The 22,391-nt window shown below is 43.4% G+C and overlaps 1 protein-coding gene across 1 annotated transcript in view; it reads left to right on the top strand.

The window, feature by feature from the left end:
* The window catches only part of LOC148356225 (uncharacterized), a 28,500-nt gene extending 6,376 nt beyond the window's left edge, over window positions 1–22,124 (top strand). Inside the window, exons 6-19 of the mRNA XM_088348182.1 lie at window positions 1,081–1,140; window positions 1,208–1,273; window positions 4,524–4,586; window positions 4,666–4,725; window positions 6,568–6,612; window positions 9,223–9,288; window positions 9,357–9,434; window positions 9,508–9,561; window positions 12,533–12,553; window positions 13,942–14,016; window positions 14,086–14,125; window positions 14,192–14,237; window positions 17,812–18,226; window positions 21,543–22,124. Coding sequence (XP_088204308.1) covers window positions 1,081–1,140; window positions 1,208–1,273; window positions 4,524–4,586; window positions 4,666–4,725; window positions 6,568–6,612; window positions 9,223–9,288; window positions 9,357–9,434; window positions 9,508–9,561; window positions 12,533–12,553; window positions 13,942–14,016; window positions 14,086–14,125; window positions 14,192–14,237; window positions 17,812–18,226; window positions 21,543–22,031 — 1,578 coding nt within the window. The 3' untranslated portion in view covers window positions 22,032–22,124. The remainder of the gene's footprint in view (window positions 1–1,080; window positions 1,141–1,207; window positions 1,274–4,523; window positions 4,587–4,665; window positions 4,726–6,567; window positions 6,613–9,222; window positions 9,289–9,356; window positions 9,435–9,507; window positions 9,562–12,532; window positions 12,554–13,941; window positions 14,017–14,085; window positions 14,126–14,191; window positions 14,238–17,811; window positions 18,227–21,542) is intronic.
* Window positions 22,125–22,391: the final 267 nt, after the last annotated feature.

Here is a 22,391-nt window from a genome sequence, read left to right as displayed (position 1 = left end):
CCTGATAGAATGCCTTTTCAGCATTCTCCTTATCTGATAAATCTTAAATTTTAAAAGTGATCTGAAGTTGCAATTCCAACCACATCCAGCATTTTAAATAATAGTCATTGTTGGAACTTTATATGTGATTTCTTTTGTATTTCTTTTGATTTAGATGAGCTTAATGGTGATTCATCATACTTCCCCAATCAGGATAGAGTATATTTGTGGTGTCATTTACATCAGGACAATGGAGTAAAATGATTCTTGCTTTTGTGCCATGAGGGAAGTAGAAAGTCCGACTCTATTTACATTTGCCTCAACAATCCAAGTGTTGTTAGGTTGTTAAAATTAAAATGTATCGTTTACCAAATTGTTCGAATTAGTTATCTGACACCATTAACCAAACACAACCTACATTCACCGAACAATGCGCGCTCGTTTCTTGATGGAAAAGATAAACAAGGATAGGCGACATTTTCACACTGGTGCAGATTTAATTTAATAAGCAATTTAACTAGGTGAACTCCATCGAATATGGCGGATTAGCTGAATTAGTGTCGTCAGAGTCTCTGGGAAGCCTTTTCTGAAGTCCTCCAGCCTTCTCCTCTCAGCCCACGTCTTTCCGCAAGCTGGTGTGCCGGTTCCTCCCATGGGCGTGCCACGGAAGCCCCACGTTGGCTACACCACCTCGCCTCGATGTCTGGAAAACTCAAAACAGCAGAGCGTTTCTCATAACAATGCCTGCTGTCCTCCGTCATCATGGGCCCCTCCGCGTTGGATGTGCTGTTATCTTATCAGCCTCACGTCCCGTTCCCGCCATTCCTGTAAACAATATTTCCTACCAGGCCAGGGTGCCTTGGACTTTCACTGCTCATTGAACTTAAGCCTACTCGGTGAAAATCTTCATTGCACTCAATAAATGTAACTTGTATTCACTCGTATAAAATCCTTTATAGTCAAATGTATAAAATCCTTTAGTCTAAATGATTGAATTTCTCACTTTCCTCAAATACAACATAGAACTTCAATCCCAAGAGGACCGAAAAATCATTGCTTTTTTTTGTAGTCGCCCCGAATAAGTGATCTCTCATCCCACAGAACCCGGGAATGCTGAGAGGGATGATTCAGAAAGTCAACCCGTTCAAGTCTTCAGCACAGGTGCCACCATTTCCAACCTCAAACGCATCAAAACAGGGTTGCGTACGTTGCGTGCTCTCCTTTACAGACAGCCAAGAAGGAGCCTCAGGAGGAGTCTGTGGAAAGCCAAGAGGATCAACTGGATGGAAAACAGGTACACATTTTAACCCAACTGAACATTCATTATTAGCTTATCTGTCCACGATAAATGTCATCAACGGTCATTATTTTAGAGATTCTCAACAATGGATATTATTTTTATTCTTTAGACAGTGTTGAGGCATGTTAAGAGACAGGAAGTCTAGCTTAATGTAGCATTGACTGTGCGTGTGGACATCAAGGTGAGTGATGTTATATTACAGGTAAAGCACATCTCTTTAAAGGTACAGTGTATTTAGCACCTCCTAGTGGTAAATAATACATTATTCATTAAAAGATAGATGTTTGAATTATAAGCCAAAATATATGAGCTTTCATAAAAAGTTTTCATTATTTTCCTCATGTTGAGGTTTTTGAGTTTTTCCTTGCCCTCATGTGGGTTTTAGGTCAGGGGATAGAGTCATAATAGTCTGAGGTCTGTGCAGCCCTTTGAGACTTCTTGTACGGACACGAAAGAACAAACATTCAGAAATAAGAGAGGGAGAGAATAAGAGATAGGGTGGGACAAAGAAAGAGAGAAAGGGAGTAAAAAGAGAGAGAGAGAGAGAATGTGAAAACAGAGATAAAAAGAGAAATGGTGAGAGAGGGGAAAAGAAAAAGAGAAATAAAGAAATCTAAAGAGAAACAGAGAAAATAGGAAAGAAAGAGAGAAAAGGAAAGTGAGAGAGAGAGAGATAAACAAAAGAAGGAAAGAGATGGCAAAAGGAGGTAAAAAGACAGAGAGAAAGAGAAGTGGAAAGTGAGTGAGAGAAAGGAGAGAAAAGAAAGAAGGGAAGAGAGCAAAAGAAGGTAAATAGACAAAGAAAGAGAAAAAGAGAGACAGCAAAAGGGAGGAAGAGAGCGCAAGAAAAAAAGAAATACAAGTACAGCGAGCCGGATTCGATCCCTTAGCGGGCCTGATACGACCCTCCGGCCGCCTGTCGAACACCCCAGCACTACACCATACAGCAACATCTAGTGGGCGAATAATACACTCTCTTGCTTTTTTATGTTACGTCCCTTAAAGAGAGAACACAGTATAAAAATGCCAGTATCTACTTATTTTTTTTAAGCTACTTAAGTTCTTAAAGTTTCATACCAACCATTGTTGTAGTTTCAACTTTGCACCGAGAGCAAAGTACTGCTCTCTGGGTGAAAGGTGATAACCCATTTTCTAGATTTCAGTGTTGTCCAAAATATTTGCTGCTGGTTATCAGTGCTTGCGGATTATGTCCATCTTTTACCGGTTAAGACTTTTGCCAGTGTCTGATATAACGTCTGCCCGGGGCGTGCATCTTTTACGTCGGGCGTACAACTTACAAAACGTCTTCAAGGAAAAAAGAAAAAGATTTTTTTCAAATCAAACATTTCCTATATTCGGTTTGGACATTTCGGAATTTCGGTTCGTTTAGCAATTTGCATACTCGGCAGCCGATCCGAAGACATCGAATGACATTGTGCTTCCGGACTTTCCCGAGCGTTATAAGATCGCGTATTTGCATATCGTTTTCCAAAGTAGACGCACAGAGAACACAAGAAAAATGGAGAAGTGGTTAGGAATCAAGCCAAAACCTCAGCCCCTGAAGAAAGATTCAAAAGAAGCTAACACAATTTATGACGCTACAAAACGTAACTGTACATTAAAAGCATTGTGGAGAGAGGGGGTCACGCGGCTTGTAGCAGACAACGCAAACATTGCATGAATGAAGAGGAGTAAATACAGGTACATACTGATGACAGTTGGAAAACATGCAATGAATGTTATAAGTACCGTATTTTCCGCACTATAAGGCGCACCTAAAAGTCTTAATTTTTTTCAAAAGCTGACCATGCGCCTTATAATACAGTGCACCTTATTTATGGATAAATATTAAATCGCAAAGTCTTCCAACTAACTTGCAGCCGCCGACTAGATTTCCCCCCGAGCGCCAAGTAGTCCGCGGTGTATGCTGATATTTATTTACCGACGTTTCATTGGCTAACCAATGTGCCAATCATCATTTGAATCGATCACTATTGGCTAAAGGTATTCGGAGGTCAAGGGGCGGATCCTTTTTATCATTTACAGGCTGGCATTGGCTGAAGCGGCAAAACAAAGCCTGCAATTGGCCGAAAAAGATGAATGCGCTAAGCACATGGTTGACGGCATACAGAAAGCATTTTTTTTACTATTCTGTATTTGTAAATATTTTATTCTCCTTGATTTACTAAACTCACGGATATAAGAGGACCATGGCTGCACATTATTGAACACAACGACTTCGAAGAGCTACTTTGGCTATATATTTTCCCTGTATCTTGTTTCAGACTGAACTCGATGTTTCTGTGATAAGCGGTGCAGATAATGGATGAAATGGAGTGTCTATTTTTAAATTAAACTCAATTCCAAGTGTTTATTGTCATATGTACAGTAAAGTTGCGAGCGAAAATAGAAATTAAGGAATGGTTGGCATTTCTTGAATCCCAAGACTTTAACCTTCCGAATGATGGAACGATGCATTCGAGTGACATCGTACGGACACCGCATCCGCACGTGTTCTCGACACTTATTTGTGTCTTTGCAAGCTTTGGGAATGTTAAGGGGGTAATAGGTTTGACTGAACTATCTGACTGTTTTGTCGACGTTCCCATTGTAGCGCCTTATAATCCGGTGCGCCTTATGTATGGAAAATATAGGACCAAAAACTATTTTTGGGGGGTGCACCCTATAACCCGGTGCGCCCTATAGTGCGGAAAATACGGTATATTTATAACAAACGTAATTTGTAAGAGTTGTTCTGTTATATACTCTGATTATCCATCCTTAATACTTTGCAACAATGTTTTTTTTTTTTTTTTGCGATTCGTCGTCTTATTGTGTTTCAAGTTGTGAAAAATGGGGTAGGCGACTTTATGGCCGGGCAGGCAACTTTTCAGAGTTGCCCAGCTGTCCGGTAACTTTTTGTCATGTGTTTCAGACACTGCTTTTGCGCTCATTTACTTTTGAATCCGATGGTCATATGTTTTTTTTTTTTGGGGTTACCGAACAAGATGGGAACAGAATCAGAAATTGTCTTGATGCTCCGTTGAGTTCAGGGTTATAAATAGTAGAATTTCTGACGATTATCATTAATTTTATTCCAAAACGTTGCCTTACCTCCAGAGTTTTGATAACAAATAAGGATTTCATAATAGGGATATAATATTGACTTCACCTGGTTCATCCTACCTTTTAGTTGGTAATCTATTGTTTTTTGGTTTTCCCTTTTATTGTCCTGGTTACACAGAACCCCGGAATGCTGGCGAGTGTCATGCAGAAGGTCAATCCATTCAAATCTCGCCACTCAAAGGTAATCACATTTTCTGCATGGTATGTTTTTTTTTTCTTTGTGTTTGCCCAAATGACAGCCTGACGATTGTTCTTTCCAGCCTGACACTGCTTGCCAAGAGAGCCCGGCGGACAGTAACATGCCAGGGAAGCTGGACCAGGTTGCCATTTGCCATGATTATTATTTTTATATATATATATATATATATATATATATATATATATGATATACACACCGTACTTATTTGTGTATAATGCTCACCCCTAATTTCTAATTTAAAATCGGTATAAAATTGTTTCACTTTTTCAATACTTCAAACCAGGGGTGTCAAACTTACTTTAACTCGTGGGTCACACAATAGAACAAACGTCCTCTCTGGGGCTGGGCTAGTAGATTAGAGAAAACGAAATACAGAGAAAAATAGAGAGAGAGAGAGAGAGAGGGGGGATGAAAGAGAGCGAGAGAGGGGATGAAAGAGAGAGAGAGAGAGAGAGGGGATGAGAGAGAGAGAGAGAGAGAGAGGGGATGAGAGAGCGAGAGAGAGAGAGAGGGGATGAGAGAGAGAGGGGATGAGAGAGCGAGAGAGAGGATGAGAGGGAGAGAGAGAGAGGGGATGAGAGGGAGAGAGAGAGGGGGGATGAGAGAGAGAGAGAGGGGGAATGAGAGAGAGAGAGGGGGGATGAGAGAGAAAGAGAGAGAGGGGATGAGAGAGAGAGAGAGACAGAGGGGGATGAGAGAGAGGGAAAGCAAGATGGGATGAAAGAGAGAGAGGGAGAGAGAGAGAGGGAAAGCAAGATGGGATGAAAGAGAGAGAGGGAAAGCAAGAAACAGAAAGAGAGAAAAGGGAAAAAGAGAGAGCAAAATAAGGTATAAAGACACAGCAAGAGAGGGAGAAAGAGAGACAGAGATTGAGAGAAAAGGGGAGGAAAAGAGAGAGAGAGAGAGAGAGAGAAAGAAATACAACGACTGTGTCTTTAAGAGAGGCACCTGGCTTTGGCCCAAAAAAAAGTGATTTAACCATTTTCTCAACCGCATCAAGCTTTCTTATTCCACTTTCATTTTAAATGAAACGGCTCGCCTCTACACTTTACACCATCCATATTGAATGGATGCACAAGATATTAAACAATAAGAATGTCAAAGTTCTTAGCGCGCTGGAGATACAGTATAGAATGTTTACACACGAATTAGGAAGAGGAAGCGAATTTCTTCTTCAGGGTGGATGTTAGGTGAGCTCTCACAGCGCCACACACTGGTAGCGGCGGAAAGAAGCACTACAGAAATGTCCTGTACTCGGAAAAAGGTGCACACGATACAAAATGTCCGGATATCTTTTGACATCCCGAAAAAGTGTTCTTATCTACCGTTTTTCGTAAGTCGGAACGGTCGTCAGTAGGGGAGCGTCTGTATACCGAAGAGACCTTTTTTGCATTTATTTATCCTTTAGGACAACTTTCTCCATTTCCATTCTCGAATATTCATCTTTGGTACTGTGTTTAATATTGTGTGATAATGAGATAAAATCGAATGCCTTTTGTATGTCATCTAAATCACTGGTGATCTCGTGGTTAGGACTGAGCTCTCTCACTGCCGCAACCCAGGTTCGATACCCGTTGCATCCATTGTTTTGCGATTGTGGTCAGCGATATTTTCCACTGATCATGACACAAATAGGGTCATATATTACAGTCTACCTCATGTATATTGCACAACCAAAGAAAAATTTATGTTATACAGAATTTAATATGGTGTTTATAGTGGTGGTGGTGGTAAAATGTCAGATTTTGATTCCACCCAAATTGAAAATGTTAGTCACACGTTCGTCATCCTGTCATCAAAAACAAATGTTTGACGGCTCCCGTTTCCTGAATGTTCTGCTCTTTTTCTTTTTCGGCAGAAAACAGAATTTCCTATATGAATCAGACTTTTCCCTCACATCATTAACTATTTACACATGTTATTCGTCATTCTTATTTGTGTGTGTTTTGTGTCCGCAATCCAGACGGAGTCGCGTGAGGAGACAGACTCGCTGGCATCTCTCAAACAGGTGAAAGTAAACAGAGATTGCTACTAGTGAAATTTAAAACGAAGAGATTTGGGTATTCTTTGTGTTAAAACATGTTACTGTATGTGGAAATTTCAGAAATATGTAACAGATTTTGATTGATTGAATTTGAAATCATCAGCTTTGATTAAACAGAAGCGGAAAAAAAGGGCTGAATGGAAAAATCCGGAGGTTTTCTCAGTCCTTTCTCCTTCACTATAAACACTTCTCACATGAATCAAAACATGTAATCTAATCATAATGTATTACAGTTATATGTAACATTAATCACTTATCATCAAACAATTGAAATAACCATTTACACTTGATAAAAAACGTTATCATGTACATCACGAATATAGATTTCACTGAATGGATGCAATACAGGCAGCACTGCGGCGCAGTGGTTAGCGCTCGTGAGGTCATGAGATCAAACCTCCTGTGTGGAGTTTGCATGTTCTCCCCGTGCTTGCGTGGGTTTCCTCCGGGCACTCCGGTTTCCGCCTTCATTCTAAAAACATGCATGTTAGGTTAATTTGCTGGTCCAAATTGTCCCTAGGTGTGAATGAGCGAGTGAGTTGTCTGTCTCTGTGTTACTGGCTGGCAACCAGTTTAGGGTGTCCCCTGCCCACTGCCTGACGATAGCTGGGATGGACTCCAGCACTCCCGTGACCCTACTGAGGATAAGCGGTGCAGATAATGGATGGAGGGATGGATGCAATACATTTATTTTTAAGTAACTCCCTCCTAACCTTTGGCTATCTTCCTCTCATTCTGGATCATGTCCCAATTTTGTCTTAGTTTATATGAGGAAAAATAACAGAAAAGTATTATTTCTCACTATTTGAACTCAGTCCTGTAAATCCCCGGTTGTCAGTCCGTCTGAAAACCTCAGTGAACACTAGGCAAGCCTTTTTTTGACCCTTACTCCCACCTGTCCCGTTTTTTGCTCCCGTCTGTCCCCGGCTTCGACCCGCTTTGATCCTGATCACGTCTGCTCTCCCGTCCCGGCTTACGACCCGTTTCCGAACCCGACCACGTTTTTGCTCTCCTGTCCCGACTATCCACCTGTTTTTCTGTCCTCGCTACAGAAGATCCACTTCCGTTTTCGGATCACAATCCGAGTACAAGAGCGACTTGTTTCCAGCGCCTAGCGAACACCGGACCGTGGGCGCAGCCCTTCCTCTTTCCTTTAATAAAACTTGTGAGAAACGTAAGGCAATTGGGTCCTGTTTCCGTTCTGGCCCTGACACTGTTTTGACGTTGAGGACCTGGAACTTGTTGTAGATGTCTGCTTTCAAGGCGTTTTTTATATCATAAAATGAGAATGGTTTGAATTGATTGTTCATTCAGTGTTTTTTAGCATTACTTAATGCTCTATATCAGGGGTGTCAAACTCGTTTTAATTCGGGGGCCACGCGGTAGAACAAACATTTACTCGGGGGCCGGACTAATAGATGAGAGAAAAAGAGAGGAGGGAAAAGCGAGAGAGAGCAAAAAGCGAGCGAGAGAGAAAAGCGAGAGCAAAAGAGAGAGAGCGAGAGAAAATAATGAGTGAGAGAGGGAAAAGCTATGTCGAGAGAGAAAGCAAGAGAGAGAGAGAGAGAAAGTGAAAAGTGAGAGAGAGAGAGAGAGAAAGAGAGAATAAAGAGCGAGAGCAAAAGAGAGAGAGAGAAAGTGAAAAGCAAGCAAGAGAGAGAGAGAGAGAGGGAAAAGCTATGTTGAGAGAGAAAGCAAGAGAGAGAGAGAAAGCCAAAAGCAGGCGAAAGATATAGAGAGAAAGCGAGAGAGAGAGAGAAAGAGAGTGAGAGAGAGAGAGAGAGAGAAAAGTGAGGGAGAGAGAGAGAGAGAAAGCAAAAAGCAAGCGAGAGAGAGAGAGAGAGAGAGAAAGAAAGCAAAAAGCAAGCGAGAGAGAGAGAGAGAGAGAGAAAGAAAGCAAAACTCAAGATCGAGAAAGAGAAAGAAAAGCAAGAGAGAGAGAGAGAGAGAAAGCAAAGAGCGAGAAAGAAAGCAAAACTCAAGATCGAGAAAGAGAAAGAAAAGCGAGAGAGAGAGAGAGAGAGAGAGAGAGAAAGCAAAGAGCGAGAGCAAAAGAGAGTGAGCGAAAAGCGATGGCGAGAGAGAAAGCAAGAGAGAGAGAGGGAGAGAGAGAGAGAGAGAGAGAAAGCGAAAAGCAGGCAAAAGAGAGAGAGAGAAAGAAAAGTGAGAGCGAGAGAGAAAGCGATCAGCAAGCGAGAGAGAGAAAGAGAAAGCGAAAAGCAGGCAAAAGAGAGAGAGAGAAAGAAAAGTGAGAGCGAGAGAGAAAGCGATCAGCAAGCAAGAGAGAGAAAGAGAAAGCGAAAATCAAGATAGAGAAAGAGAGAGAGAAAATCAAGAGAGAGAGAGAGAAAGAGAGAAATACAAATACAGTACAACGTTGGTGAGAGGCACCTGGCTTTGGCAACATCAATGATCAATTTCAACCTGCAGCTCGTTTTTCTCTTGCGGGCCGGATTTCAATCCCTTAGCGGGCCTGATCTGGCCCACGGGCCGCCTGTTGGACACCCCTGCTCTATATAATAGAAAACCTCACAATACACCAAAAGATGTATCCTTAATATTCTGTTCCCTCAGGATGGAGTTTCACATCCTGATTCTGAGAGCGTAGACGATAACGACACCGCTGCCGTGGAGCGATTGGTAAGCTGTTCCTGTACTTTGCGTCTCCGACGGACGAACATTTCTTTCAGCTCCCGATTTTGCCTTAGTCTGTTTGGTACGCTGAAGATCCCAACAGCCTCAAATTGAATAGCCCAGCCTGTGAGCAGCCAAAGAAAAGAAAGAAGGTTTGTTTGGAATCGGGTCAAATATCACATTTTGGTTCCACTTCCAAACGATCAGCCTGTGTCTTTGTTTCAGACATTCAGAATCAAAAGAATTCTTCCCACTTCGCTTTTTAGCTCCGGAAGCAAGGTAGGACTCCACCGCATTGTCTACACCAGGGGTCAGCAACCTTTCAAATTTCCTTGTAAATCACTGTGCCACACCAAGATCAATGACTCGCACAACATTTTTTTTTTATATCCGACAGCTGTCATTTTCAGGGATCAGAATTTTCCACGGATCCGCGGATTTCCGCTGTTTTTGAGCCCCAAAGGTCATTCCCGTAAATCGTCTAAATTCGATGAGAAAATATTTTGGGGGGGTGAGGTATGATACGTGACTGTTTCATCACCCCAAGTTAGCAGTTAGAGATCGCGAGAAAAATCGGCAAAAAGAAGCGCAGCGCATTAGATCTATAACACACAACGCGGTTTAGCTAACAAATAGATCGACTCCTACCATTGGTCGATAGGTTCGCTGATAACCAATCAGCGGAGCTTTTGTTCAGAGCATTGGCTTTCTCAAACATGGCGCTCCTTCCGGTCTTTTCAAACTATTTTCAAATTAATGATGAATGGTTATTAATGTATATATTTTCATATATATTGTTGATTAGTAGCTAAAAACAAGGTCCATCTTCATCATCAAAACACAACAACAATGGTGATGGTTGTAACATTGTAATCCCCCAATTGTTTTAAACATCTTTAAACTGAAAAAAATACATGGTTTCTGTTTTGTTGGATTTGATTCATTCTAGTGCAATTTTCACATAGCAAACAAGATAAATGCAGTTGGCTTCGGGGGGGCTTCACCCCCCTGAGCCCCCCACCGGGCTCCGCCCTGGACCTGGCCGGGGCCTGCGGCCCCTGGACCCTGGCTATTTCAGCTGAAAATGAAAATCTCCATTCTGATCCCTGCATTTTACACCAGTCCGAATGTACAACATGGATAAACATTTTAATCGTATAACTGACCAATTTATCGTCCACTATTCTTGTTCATCGATAAACTAAAAAAAATAATGTGAGCAACATGCGGAAAGGCCTGCAGATGTCCATGCATACCTGCCAAGTACTCCGATTTTGCCGTAACGAGCACGGTTTTCTTTAACCCACTACGGTGTTACGGTTGGGTCACATAAACTACGGTTTTCCCTTAAAAACAGGGATGTGATTTTTCCGACTATAGTCGGAATTCCGACTTTTTCACTTGCGTAGCAAACAAATCCGACTGTCTCACTCTTTCCTTTATTGCTCTGGCGCACCCCGGTGGCCGTTAGAAAAATTGCATAAATTGGCCACATCGTTGCACAAGCTGCAGGGTCCGAACTGCATTTGAACTGACCTTGCAGTATTTACAAAAAAAATCAGGTATGTGGGCAAATTATTTTGTTATTTAAATCTTCTAAAGATGTTAAATTATTAATTTAAGCATGGTTTTGGACAAGTAAATTGCTTAAAACCCAGGAGCTTTGGGGGGGCATCGCCCCCCCTCACTGGGCTCTGCCCTGGGCCCCCAAACCCCCGGCTAGGTTTCAGACTTTTTCTCCTCACCTCAATCACATCCCTGTTAAAAAAAATAAAATCGTAAAAACATTCCACCGCAAGATGGAGACAAGGTCCCATTTCAAACAACGGCTATATCAGTCGTCTGGCGGTGCTGATATATCACTGCGCGAGCTTTATTTTGAGCTCAATTGGAGCACCGTAATTGGCAGCGGGAATAGAGGTCATGGAGTCTACCGGAGAAGTGCAGAAAATTGTGAAACCGAAACGAAAATGACGGTGCTTTCGTGAAGAATATTCCAAAGCTTTCCCTGGAGTCATTATCAGATCGAGAAAAGGTGAAAATGACGCCAACTGCACACTGTGTAGACGAGACTTTTCTGTGGGTCATGGAGGAATTAGCGACGTTGAAGACCACGTGGAAACGAAAAAACACAAATCCAATGCAAATGACAGTAAGTCCAGCGGCAAAATCTCCACTTTTTTTGTCACCCCAACCGATTCTTTGGACGTCATAAATGCTGAAGTGTTATTTACTGAAGCGATCATTGAACATGGTGTTCCAATCGCTATGGCCGACCACATGGGACCGCTATTCAGGACAATCTAAGATCGCTAAAAAATATGCTTGTGGGAGAACGAAACTGCTTTTCAGCGTATAAAAATTTAGTTTGTTTGTTGCTTAAATATGTGCTGAAGTCAGTTAAGTGAAATGGAGAATTTCTAAGATGAACAACAAAACAACCCCCCCAACCACAAAAATCAACCTGAATCAACCATTATTCATCAACAATGAAACTACAATCAAAAACAAGTGATATGGATAGCTACCATACCGTTTATCAATGAAATCTTATTGCAGAAAATATCAAAACTTGAAAGAACAGCAGCAAGGCAGAAGGCTACTTGAAAATAAGCGCAACAGAAATAACAGCTGATTTGGCCGCAGATATAAATGGTTTTCTGTGCTTTGCAGTGAGCAATGTGATAACTTGCTTCAATGGTGGTGTTGTTAGCAATGACAAAGGTTTGTTTGCCGTACCTGGACACTGCGCGTTTTAATGTCTTCAGACTCATCCTTGAATTCATGTTCATGTTTCGTCTCGTAACGACGTTTAACACTTGATGAGCGAGGCACAACACACTAGGCATAATGCACAAACAGCACGGTGATTTTTTTGCACAAAGTCATTTGTCCACGCTGGCTGAAAAGAAGGAGATTTTTCCGACGGAGGAACCGCCATGATTCATTTATCTCGCGCCGGTGTTTCTATGGCTGGGATAAAACACGGCGCAAACACACAAGAAGCAGAGGAGGAGGGGCGCTACTGTAAAGCCCCTAAACAACACAGTGCGCAACTGAAAATGTCTAAATTTCAGGTTAAAATGCCCTTTTTTAAAATTATCATTATTTGTATTAATTTGCCGTGCGCTCGCGTGCCACTGGCTACCCCCTCGCGTGCCACTGCTGGCACGCGTGTCATAGGTTGCCGACCCCTGGTCTACACTGACTTAATCCCATGTGCAGTTTCTGATTTGTTTTGTTTTGTCAGGACTCGAAAACCCACACCCAGGTAATGATGTGCCACACGGTGACGCGCACATGAACTCAGTCAATGCTAATGTTTCAAATGGAATTAGTGTCAGACAATTTTTGAAAGCCTACAGAAAGTGTAGTTCTGTAGCTTTATATGCATACGATATACATTGGCTTGTGAAACCATTTGGCCCCCTTAAACTTTGTGACCTTTTGCCACATTTCAGACTTCATACATCAAGATATAAAACTGTCATTTCTTGTGAAGCATCAACAATAAGCTTGTGTTGAGCGGTAGTGTGTGCCGGAAACCAGAGAGTCTGGACCCTTTGCCTTGGTTTTGTAGGTGTAGGAATCGTGGGTGTGATTTCAAAACGATCAGTTGACCCTAGGCCATTCCATCCATTGGCTTACGCGTACTCTCCTTTTGTGGCACCCTATACACTTAATTACTGGGTACAGGAAGCAACACTAAAAAGTAGGGGCTTACTCGGTGTGTGGACAAAGAGCTGATCAAAGCCACTCCTGCCATCTAATAGTGATTTATCATACTGAAATCATTCCCAGAGGCTTTATACTTAATACATAGAATAGCTTTTTAAATGGAACAGGAAAAAAAGCATTTTTACGATGTGGCGATCAGGCACAATGCTTCTGTGGTGTTCCGCAGGGTTCCGTACTCGGTCCCTTCTTTTCAGCGTTTACATGCTTCCATTAGGTGATATTATTCGCAAGTATAATATCAGTTTCCATTGCTACGCAGATGACACTCAACTATATCTTCCGATGGAGGAATTTTCCACACTAAACTGGAAATCTGGAGGCCTGCCTCACTGAGATGAAAGAGTGGATGTCACTCAACTTCTTGCGCTTTAACTCTGAAAATGCTAGTTATTGGTCCATCTAAATGCCTTGACTTGTTCTCAAAAACGCCTCTGAACGTTGACAAATGTCATATCACCCAGAGTGACTCTGTCAAAAATTTAGATGTCATATTTGACCCCGATCTGTCGTACGTTGACAATATCTGTGTATTATTTTCCCTCATGTAGGTTTTAGATCAGGGGATGGTGTCTTAATAGTCTGTAGTATGCAATAGTCTTTGATCTGTGCAGCCCTTTGAGACTCTTTGTGATTAAGGGCGTCACAAATAAACATGACTTCTCATCTCATCTCATCAGCCGTACCGCTTATCCTCATTAGGGTCGCGGGGGGGCTGGAGCCCATCCCAGCCATCTCCGGGCAGTGGGCAGGGGACACCCTGAACTGGTTGCCAGCCAATCACAGGGCACACAGGGACAGACAACTCATTCGCTCATTCACACCTTGACTTCTGAAAATATATTTGTACTTTATGGCACTGAATGAATTAAGTGAGGCAATGCTTCTGATGTCATCACTTATAATATTGTCCTGCATGGGGAGGAGGTGGAGGTTCAAACGCTGGAGATGGTGGACATGCCCGTGCTGGATGATGCCAGCTCTTTGGACCCTTTAGAGGTGAGCCATGTTTTCTCGGATTGTTCTCACGAGCGGGACGTCAAGAGATAAAACAAAACTCTTCCCCAGGATGAAGGTGGACTTCTGGCGTGGTGGCGAACAGTTGATGGTACGTAGGCACGTTGGGTTGAAGGCCAACCAGCGTGCTCATTGTCAACGTGTGCACTTGGTTCAGGTTGGACCGAGTGGAACGAGAACACCCACAAACTTCAGACAGAAGAGTAAGTTGAATTATCGTTTTGCAACATTTTGGCATAAGTACATATAAAATAAATCGTGCGGCTTGAAAAAAAAATCAAAATATTTAGCTTTCATGGCTCTTTTGGTCAAAAAGGTTCCTGACCCCTGGGTTAGACTGTCCCCCAACTTCTTCACCTATGCATATAAAATGTATATGCAGTGTCTGAAACTCATGAGAATAAGTTAGCGGACACCAGGGCAGACAACTCTGAAAAATGCCTGCCCAGCCATAAAGTGGCCTGCCCCATTTTTCACAACATGAAACGCAATAAGACGACTCGTCGCAAAAAAAAACATTGTAGCAAAGTATTAAGGATTGATCATCAGAATATATAACAGAACAATACTTTAAGTTCATTATAGACTTAACATTCATTGCATGTATATGACATCATTGTTTTCCATCTGCCATGTATTTACTCATCTTCAACAATGCAATGTTTGCGTTGCGTCGTCTGCTCCAAGCCACGTGAACTCCTCTTTCCACAATGCTTTTAATGTACGTTTACGTTTTGGAGCGTCATCAATTTTGTTAGCTTCTTTTGAATCTTTCTACTGGGGCTGAGGTTTTAGCTTGATTCCTAACCACGTATCAATTTTTCTTGTGTTCTCTGTGAGTTTACTTTGCAAAATCATTTGCAAATGCACGACCTTATAACACTCGGAAAGTCTGGAAGCAAGTTATTCGATGCAGGCTTCCGATTGGCTGCCGAGTATGCAAATTGCCAAACGAACCGAAATTTCCAAACCGAACGAAGATTTCGAAATCGGAATAAAGTAAACGTTTGATTTGAAAAAAAAATATTTCGGGTTTATTACAGTGGAACCTCGGTTCTCGAACCATAATCCGTTCCAGAACCCTGTTCGAAAATCGATTTGGTCGATCACCAAAAATCGTTTTTCCCATTAAAAGTAATGTAAAATCGTTTTCATCCGTTCCACCACCCTGGATGTTTACCATGAACGTAAACATGAAGCTAACCCAGGCTAATCGTACGTTCGCGTTAGCGTAATTTTCCGTACAAAAGATTACGCTAACGTGAACGTGTAAAAATAAAAAAAGGATTATGAATAGGATTTCTTACCTTTGTGGTGGACGGTGGGGAGAGAAAAATCCTCAAAGGTTTTTCAACCTCTTCCAAAACTTGCGGCAGTTGCTTGCTTATAGCGCTAACTTCCTTAGCCGCATCACTCGATTTCACAGCCTCCTTATTCTTTACTATCGTACTGATCGTAGATTTAGCCGTGCTGTATTCGCTAGCAAGATCGGAAATTCGTACACCTCTTTCATATTTAGCAATTATGTATTTCTTAAAGGCAATAGTTGTACGAACAACTTGTCTTTTTTCACCTGTCCCGCTTGCACCGACCTTCTTCGGAGGCATAATTAGGGGCTAAAACACCCGTACGCCGCTCAGCATCGCACCCTAGCGTACCGGCGCTCGAACTCCGATTTTTTTGACCGAACAGCGAAGCAAGAATTTCTCGAAATTTTTGGTCGAACACCGATTTGTCCGAACTGAGGGGCGTTCGAAAACAGAGGTTCCACTGTATATGACATGGCTGTTTTCCATCTGCCATCAGTATGTACCTGTATTGACTCATCTTCATTCATGCAATGTTTGGGTTGCGTTATCTGCTACGAGCCACGTGAACTCCTCTTTCCACGATGCTTTACGTTTTGTAGCGTCATAAATTTCGTCAGCTTCTTTTGAATCTTTTTTATGGGGCTGAGGTTTTGGCTTGATTCCTAACCACTTCTCCATTTTTTTTGTTCTCTGTGAGTCTACTTTGCAAAATTATTTGCAAATGCACAACCTTATAACGTTCGGAAAGTCTGGAAGCACGAAGTTATTCGATGCAGGCTTCCGATTGGCTGCCGGGTATGCAAATTGCCAAACAGAGATTTCCTAACCGAACGAAGATTTCGAAATCTAAATAAAGCAAACGTTTGATTTGAAAAAAAATCTTTCGGTTTTATTATTATTATTATTATTTTTCTTTCTTGAAAAAGTTGTCGGCCAACCGGGCGGAGACGTTTTGTAAGTCGTACGCCCGCCGTAAAAGATGGACGCCCCGGGTGTCCGGGCAGACGTTATTTCAGCCCATAGCTGAGGAGCAAAGGAGGAGTTTAATTTTTAAATGTACCGTATATTTGTGTCGAAACGTCCTTCCATAGGCTGATTTGACAGCATTTACTTTGTAATCAAGCAAAACCAGTAACACTGAAATGATAGCAAACAGCACTTTTTCTATCTTTGTTTCACTCAAGGCTAACACATCAACCTTCTTTCTAGTCACCATCCTTCCGATCTCCTCTTTCGTCCACTCAGTCGCTTTACTTCCACATCCTCTCACATTTAGTGACCCTATAACTAGGGTTTGCAGGACCTTTCGGTCTCCCGCCCGTCTTTCTTTGTCTTGCTGTCTCTTAGGGAGTAGAGATAGAGAGGAGAGGATCCCCAGTCCCCTCGCTCCCTCCACTTGAGTCGTCTCTTACGACACGCAGCGGACCACATGGGAGAATTCTCTTACCTCTCACAAGGAGAGGGCCCTCGCCACTGGGCAAAAATTGCATAACATAAGAATAACACTCAAATCACAGCACTTTTAATGATGATATAAAATGGTGGTTGGCATGCATACATACACTGCGCCATTATCTTAGTCAACCAACTCAATGCTAAAAAGCCATCACTTAGAACAGGGGTGTCAAACTCATTTTAACTCGGGGGCCACACGATAGAACAAACATTCTGTCGGGGGCCGGACTAGTAGATTAAGGAGAAAGAAAAAGAGATAAAGAAATAAGAGAAAGAGGGAAGGGAAAAGGAGAGATGGCGGGACAAAGAAAGAAAAAGAGAGAGAGGGAGAGAGCGTGAGAAACAAAAGATAAAAAGTTGTGAGAGGGGGAAAAGAAAGGGAGAGGAAGGAAGACATCCAAAGAGAAATAGAAAGACAGAAAGAGAGAAAAGAGAAAAGAAAGCGCGAAGAGTAGGAAGAGAGAAAGAGACAAAGAGCAACAAAGAAAGAGACAAAGAGCAACAAAGAAAGAGACAAAGAGCAACAAAGAAAGAGACAAAGAGCAACAAAGAAAGAGACAAAGAGCAACAAAGAAAGAGAGAAAGAAAGAGAGAAAGAAAGAGAGAAAGAAAGAAAGAGAGAGAGAGAGAAAGAAAGAGAGAAAGAGAGAGAAAGAGAGAGAGAGAGAGAGAGAGAGAGAGAAAGAGGGAGAAAGAGAAAGAGAGAAAGAGGGAGAAAGAGAAAGAGAGAGAAAAAGAAAGAGAGAAAGAGATATACAAGTACAGTGTCTTTGTGAGAGGCACCTGGCTTTGGCAACATCAAGTGGACATATTTCAACCTGCAACTTGTCTTTCTCTTGCGCTTCTCTGAGTGTTGTCTGGCGGGCCGGATTCAATCCCTTAGCGGGCCTGATCTGGCCCGCGGGCCGCCTCTTTGACACCTGTGACTTAGAACTAGGGCCATAAATAGAATACAATAAGTTGTCGCTCGTGTGGTTGGGATCAACATTAATGGCGGCCGTTTGGATCTCAGGGTGGTGGAAGAAGCGGCGGACCGCGTATTCATGGCGGCGCGTCTGTTCGTGCGGCTCTTCAACCGGCACGGCGCCTCGCTCCAGCAGCGCATCCTGGCCTTGCTAGCGCTCGCCGACGCCGCCGACAATTTCCACAAGAAGACCGTTTCGGCCAGCATAGGCGGCGGCGTGGCCGGCGTGGCCGGCTCGGTCACCACCATCACCGGCCTCATCTTGGCCCCGTTCACGGCCGGGACCTCGCTCATCGTGACGGCCGTCGGCATCGGCGTGGCTACCGCGGGGGGCGTCACCTCCGCCTCCGCAAACATCACAGACACCGTGCATTCCAAGACGGACCGCAAGAAGGTGGAAAAAATGATCCAGGACTACCAAGAGGAGATGAGCGACATCAAGGACTGTCTGCAGTTCTTACAGGTGAGACACAGTTCTGTTGCGTCGTAGGACCGTAAATTCTGGACTACAGATTAAAAGTTGCATGCATAAATTTAAGGAAGAAATTCAATTTTGTTTTGGTAGAATCCGCACCAGATTTAAGCCATAGGCTTAAACAGCAATAAAATGAACTCATTCCAGGGTTTGTTCAGGTGCTTAAAATCCTTAAAAATGCTTGACTTTTAATGTTGTGTTTTTAAGGATCGAAATGGGCTTGAATTTGGAGGGAAGTGCTTGTAAATGCCTGAAAGTTTTGCCATGTTTCAGTCAGCTTATAAATGAAGCCGACACTGCTCTCTGGTGGCTTCGCCTTGCCATTGCATTTCTACTTCCCTCATGATAAAAGGAAGCTGGCATTCATCTGAAGGCTTTGTCATTTTTCACCAGTCCAAGTATACTACATGGATATACATTGAAAATCATACAACCAATTTATCTTCCACTACTCTTGTTCATCAATAAACTAAAAATGAATGTAAGCAAGGCCTGTAGACATCCATGACTTCAACTTTTTGCCACATTGAAACAACCTCAATAAACCATTATAATAATAATAATAATAATAATGCATTTTATTTAAAAGCGCCTTTCAGGCCACCCAAGGACACTGTACAGACAATGGAAAAAATACAATTTAAAAAGTTGTAAGCAAAATAATAAATAAAAACAAGACATAAAATCATAAAAACATAGGAAATGGAGAAGCTATGCGTTGTAGGCAGTCCTGAACAGGTGTGTTTTTAGACGGGACTTAAAAGTGGAGAGAGGTGTGCAGTTTTGGAGGTCCGGAGGTAGATTGTTCCAAAGCTTGGGAGCAGCGCGACTGAAGGCTCTGGCTCCCATGGTGCTCAGATGGGCAGGGGGCACTGACAGTCGGAGGGAGGACGAGGATCTGAGGGAGTGAGTGGGGACGTGCACCTGGAGAAGGTCGGACAGGTAAGGAGGAGCCAGGTTGTGAATGGCCATATATGTATATAGGATCAGTTTGTAGCTGATGCGATGCTGAATAGGAAGCCAGTGTAGCTGTTGGAGAACGGGGGTGATGTGCTGCTGGGAAGATGTTTTTGTGATGATGCGAGCAGAGGCGTTTTGAACCAGCTGAATTTTATGGAGGGACTTTTGAGGAAGGCCGAAGAGGAGAGCATTGCAGTAGTCAAGGCGGGATGTGACAAGACTGTGGACGAGAATAGCAGTGGTGCGGGGGGTGAGGGAAGGGCGGAGTCTGGTAATATTGCGGAGGTGGAAATAAGCAGTGCGGGTGATGGTGTTGATATGTGAGTGGAAGGTAAGCATGCTATCCAGGATGACACCCAGACTCTTGACCTGGGGGGAGGGGGACACTAAGGAGCTGTCGATGTTGAGAGAGAATTTGTTTACTTTGGATAAAGTGGATTTGGTGCCAAGAAGGAGGAATTCTGTTTTATTGGCATTTAATTTAAGAAAGTTTGTTGTGAACCATGTTTTGAGTTCGGAAAGGCAAGAGGTGAGGGAGGGAGGTGGGAGTATGGAGTTTGGTTTGCAGGAGAGGTAGAGTTGGGTGTCATCAGCAAAGCAGTGAAAGTGGATATTAAATTTGCGGAGGATATGACCAAGAGGCAAGAGGTAGACGATGAAGAGAAGAGGACCTAAGACAGATCCCTGGGGAACACCTGTGGTGACTAGGGAGGGCTTTGAGGTGAAGGATTTCAGCTGGACAAACTGAGTGCGGCCAGTGAGGTAGGAATGGAACCAACTGAGGGGAGTATGGGTGAGCCCAATGGAGGAGAGTCTATTGAGGAGGATAGGGTGAGAGATTGTGTCGAAGGCGGCGCTCAAGTCTAGGAGGATGAGGATGGAGACTAAACCGGAGTCAGATGCTATGAGGAGATCATTTACAATACGGATTAGGGCAGTCTCTGTGCTGTGGCGGGGGCGGAAACCAGACTGAAAGGGCTCATAGAGAGAGTGGAGGGACAGGTGCGAGTGGAGTTGAGCACCATTATTCATCAACAATGAACTACAATTAAAAACAAGTGATATGGATAGCTACCATACCATTTAGCAATGAAATCTTATTGCAGAAAATATCGAAACTTGAAAAAAACAGCAGCAAGGCAGCAGGCTACTTGAAAATAAGTGCAACAGAAATAACAGCTGATTTGGCCGCAGATATATATGGTTTTCTGTGCTATGTATGCAGTGAGAATTGTGATAACTTGCTTCAGTGGTGGTGTTTTTCGCAGTGACAAAGGTTTTCAGCGTCTGTGTTTGTTTGCTGTACCGGGACACAGCGCGTTTTAATGTCTTCGCCTTGTTAGACTCATCCTTGAATTCATGTTCATGTTCTTCATCAACAATTAACTACAATCAAAAAACAAGGGATATGGACAGCTACCATACTATTCAATGATATATTATTGCAGAAAATTTCAAAACTTGAAACGCACACTCACTTCTTTAATATATTCGCCATCAGTAAATGGTTTTCTGTGCTGAGCGATGCAATGAGCAATGTAATACCTTGCTTCAGCGGTGGTGTGTGTAGCAGTGACAAAGGTTTTCGGGGTCCGTGTTTGTTTGCCGTACTTGGACACAGCGCGTTTTCATGTCTCCGCCTTGTCAGACTCATGCTTGAATTCATGTTCACGTTTCGTCTCGTAATCATGTTTAACACTTGATGTGTGAGGCACACTGTTCTTGAGGCATCATGCACCAACAGCACGGTCTTTTTCTTGCACACTGGCTAGAAAGAACGAGATGTTTGCTCACGAGGAGCCATCATGATTCGTTCATTTAGCGTGTGGGTGTGTTTCGTTGGCTGGGTTAAAACGCGAAACTCTCCTCTGCGAGGCGCCGCGCAAACACACACTGACTTTTCTGAGGGTTGCTACCGTAAAGCCTCTAAACAACATGGTGCGCGACTGAAAATGTCTAAATTTCAAGTAAAAATGTCTCATCTCATCTCATTAGCTGCACCGCTTATCCTCAGTAGGGTTGCGGGGGTACTGGAGCCCATCCCAGCAATCATCGGGCAGTGGGCAGGGGACACCCTGAACTGGTTGCCAGCCAATCGCAGGGCACACAGGGACAGACAACTCGCTCGCTCATTCACACCTAGGGACAATTTGGACCGGCCAATCCACCTGAAATGCATGTCTTTGGAATGTGGGAGGAAACCGGAGTGCCCGGAGGAAACCCACGCAAGCACGGGGAGAACATACACCTGCACCAGGGTCTCTCTACATTTCACGTGAAACATTGGATTCAAAATGTCCGGCTCCAGTTTGGGTCAATAAGGCTTTGCTTTGGTCCTGGCCAGGAAGGAATGGAAACTCTGGAGGATTGGAACTTTGAGCAGTACGCCCAAAGCATCTCTCAGAAGCACCTGAACCAAAACGTCAAGCACGTGATGAAGGAAGGCGGCCGGGCCGGCAAAGCTCTGGTCATTAACACCGAGAGCCTGATCAACACGGTCCAGATCCTCAGCGTGGCGGGCGGGGCCGCCAAAGCGGCTCAGGTGGTAAGCGTCACCACGGGGGTCATGTCCGGACTCTTCCTGGCGCTGGACATCTTCTTCTTAGCCAAGGACTCCATGGAGCTGCGCAAGGGCGCCAAGACGGAGTTCGCCGCCAAGATCCGAGAGGTTTGCAAGGACCTGCAGGACGGGCTCCTGGAGCTCAACCGCATCAAGGAAGAGCTTCAGGAGACCATGGACGGCATCCAGGTGGAGGAAGACGAGGAAGACGAGGAGGAGGACGAGGAGAACTTGAAATCGGAGCTGAAGAAACTTGTCGAGCTGGAGGAATGAAGCAAGATGGCTACAAATGCCAACCGGTTGCAATATTTGCTTTTTAGACCAAATCGTCACGTGTTATTCTTTCAATAAAATTGTCAAACTGGAGACTTTCCCGAGTTTCATGGTTAGACCAGGTTTTCTTTAGATTTTCTAAAAAAAAAAGGGTAGAAACAATTAGAATGAACATTTTACCAAGACTATTATTTCTGTTTCAGTCTCTTCCACATTTAAAGTGTTAAATCAATTGATATCAAAATCCCTTTGGCAAAATAAGAACCCTAGAGCACAGGCGTCAAAGAGGCGGCTCGCAGGCCAGATCAGGCCCGCTAAGGGATTGAATCCGGCCCGCCAGACAACACTCAAGAGAAGCGC

Source organism: Urocampus carinirostris, chromosome 11 (genome assembly GCF_059441175.1).
Source record: "Urocampus carinirostris isolate Australia breed hairy pipefish chromosome 11, RoL_Ucar_1.0, whole genome shotgun sequence".
In the NCBI taxonomy this organism is placed as follows: domain Eukaryota; kingdom Metazoa; phylum Chordata; class Actinopteri; order Syngnathiformes; family Syngnathidae; genus Urocampus; species Urocampus carinirostris.
The sequence above is the reverse complement of the archived record's forward strand: the minus strand, read 5'-3'. Positions and strand labels throughout refer to the sequence as shown.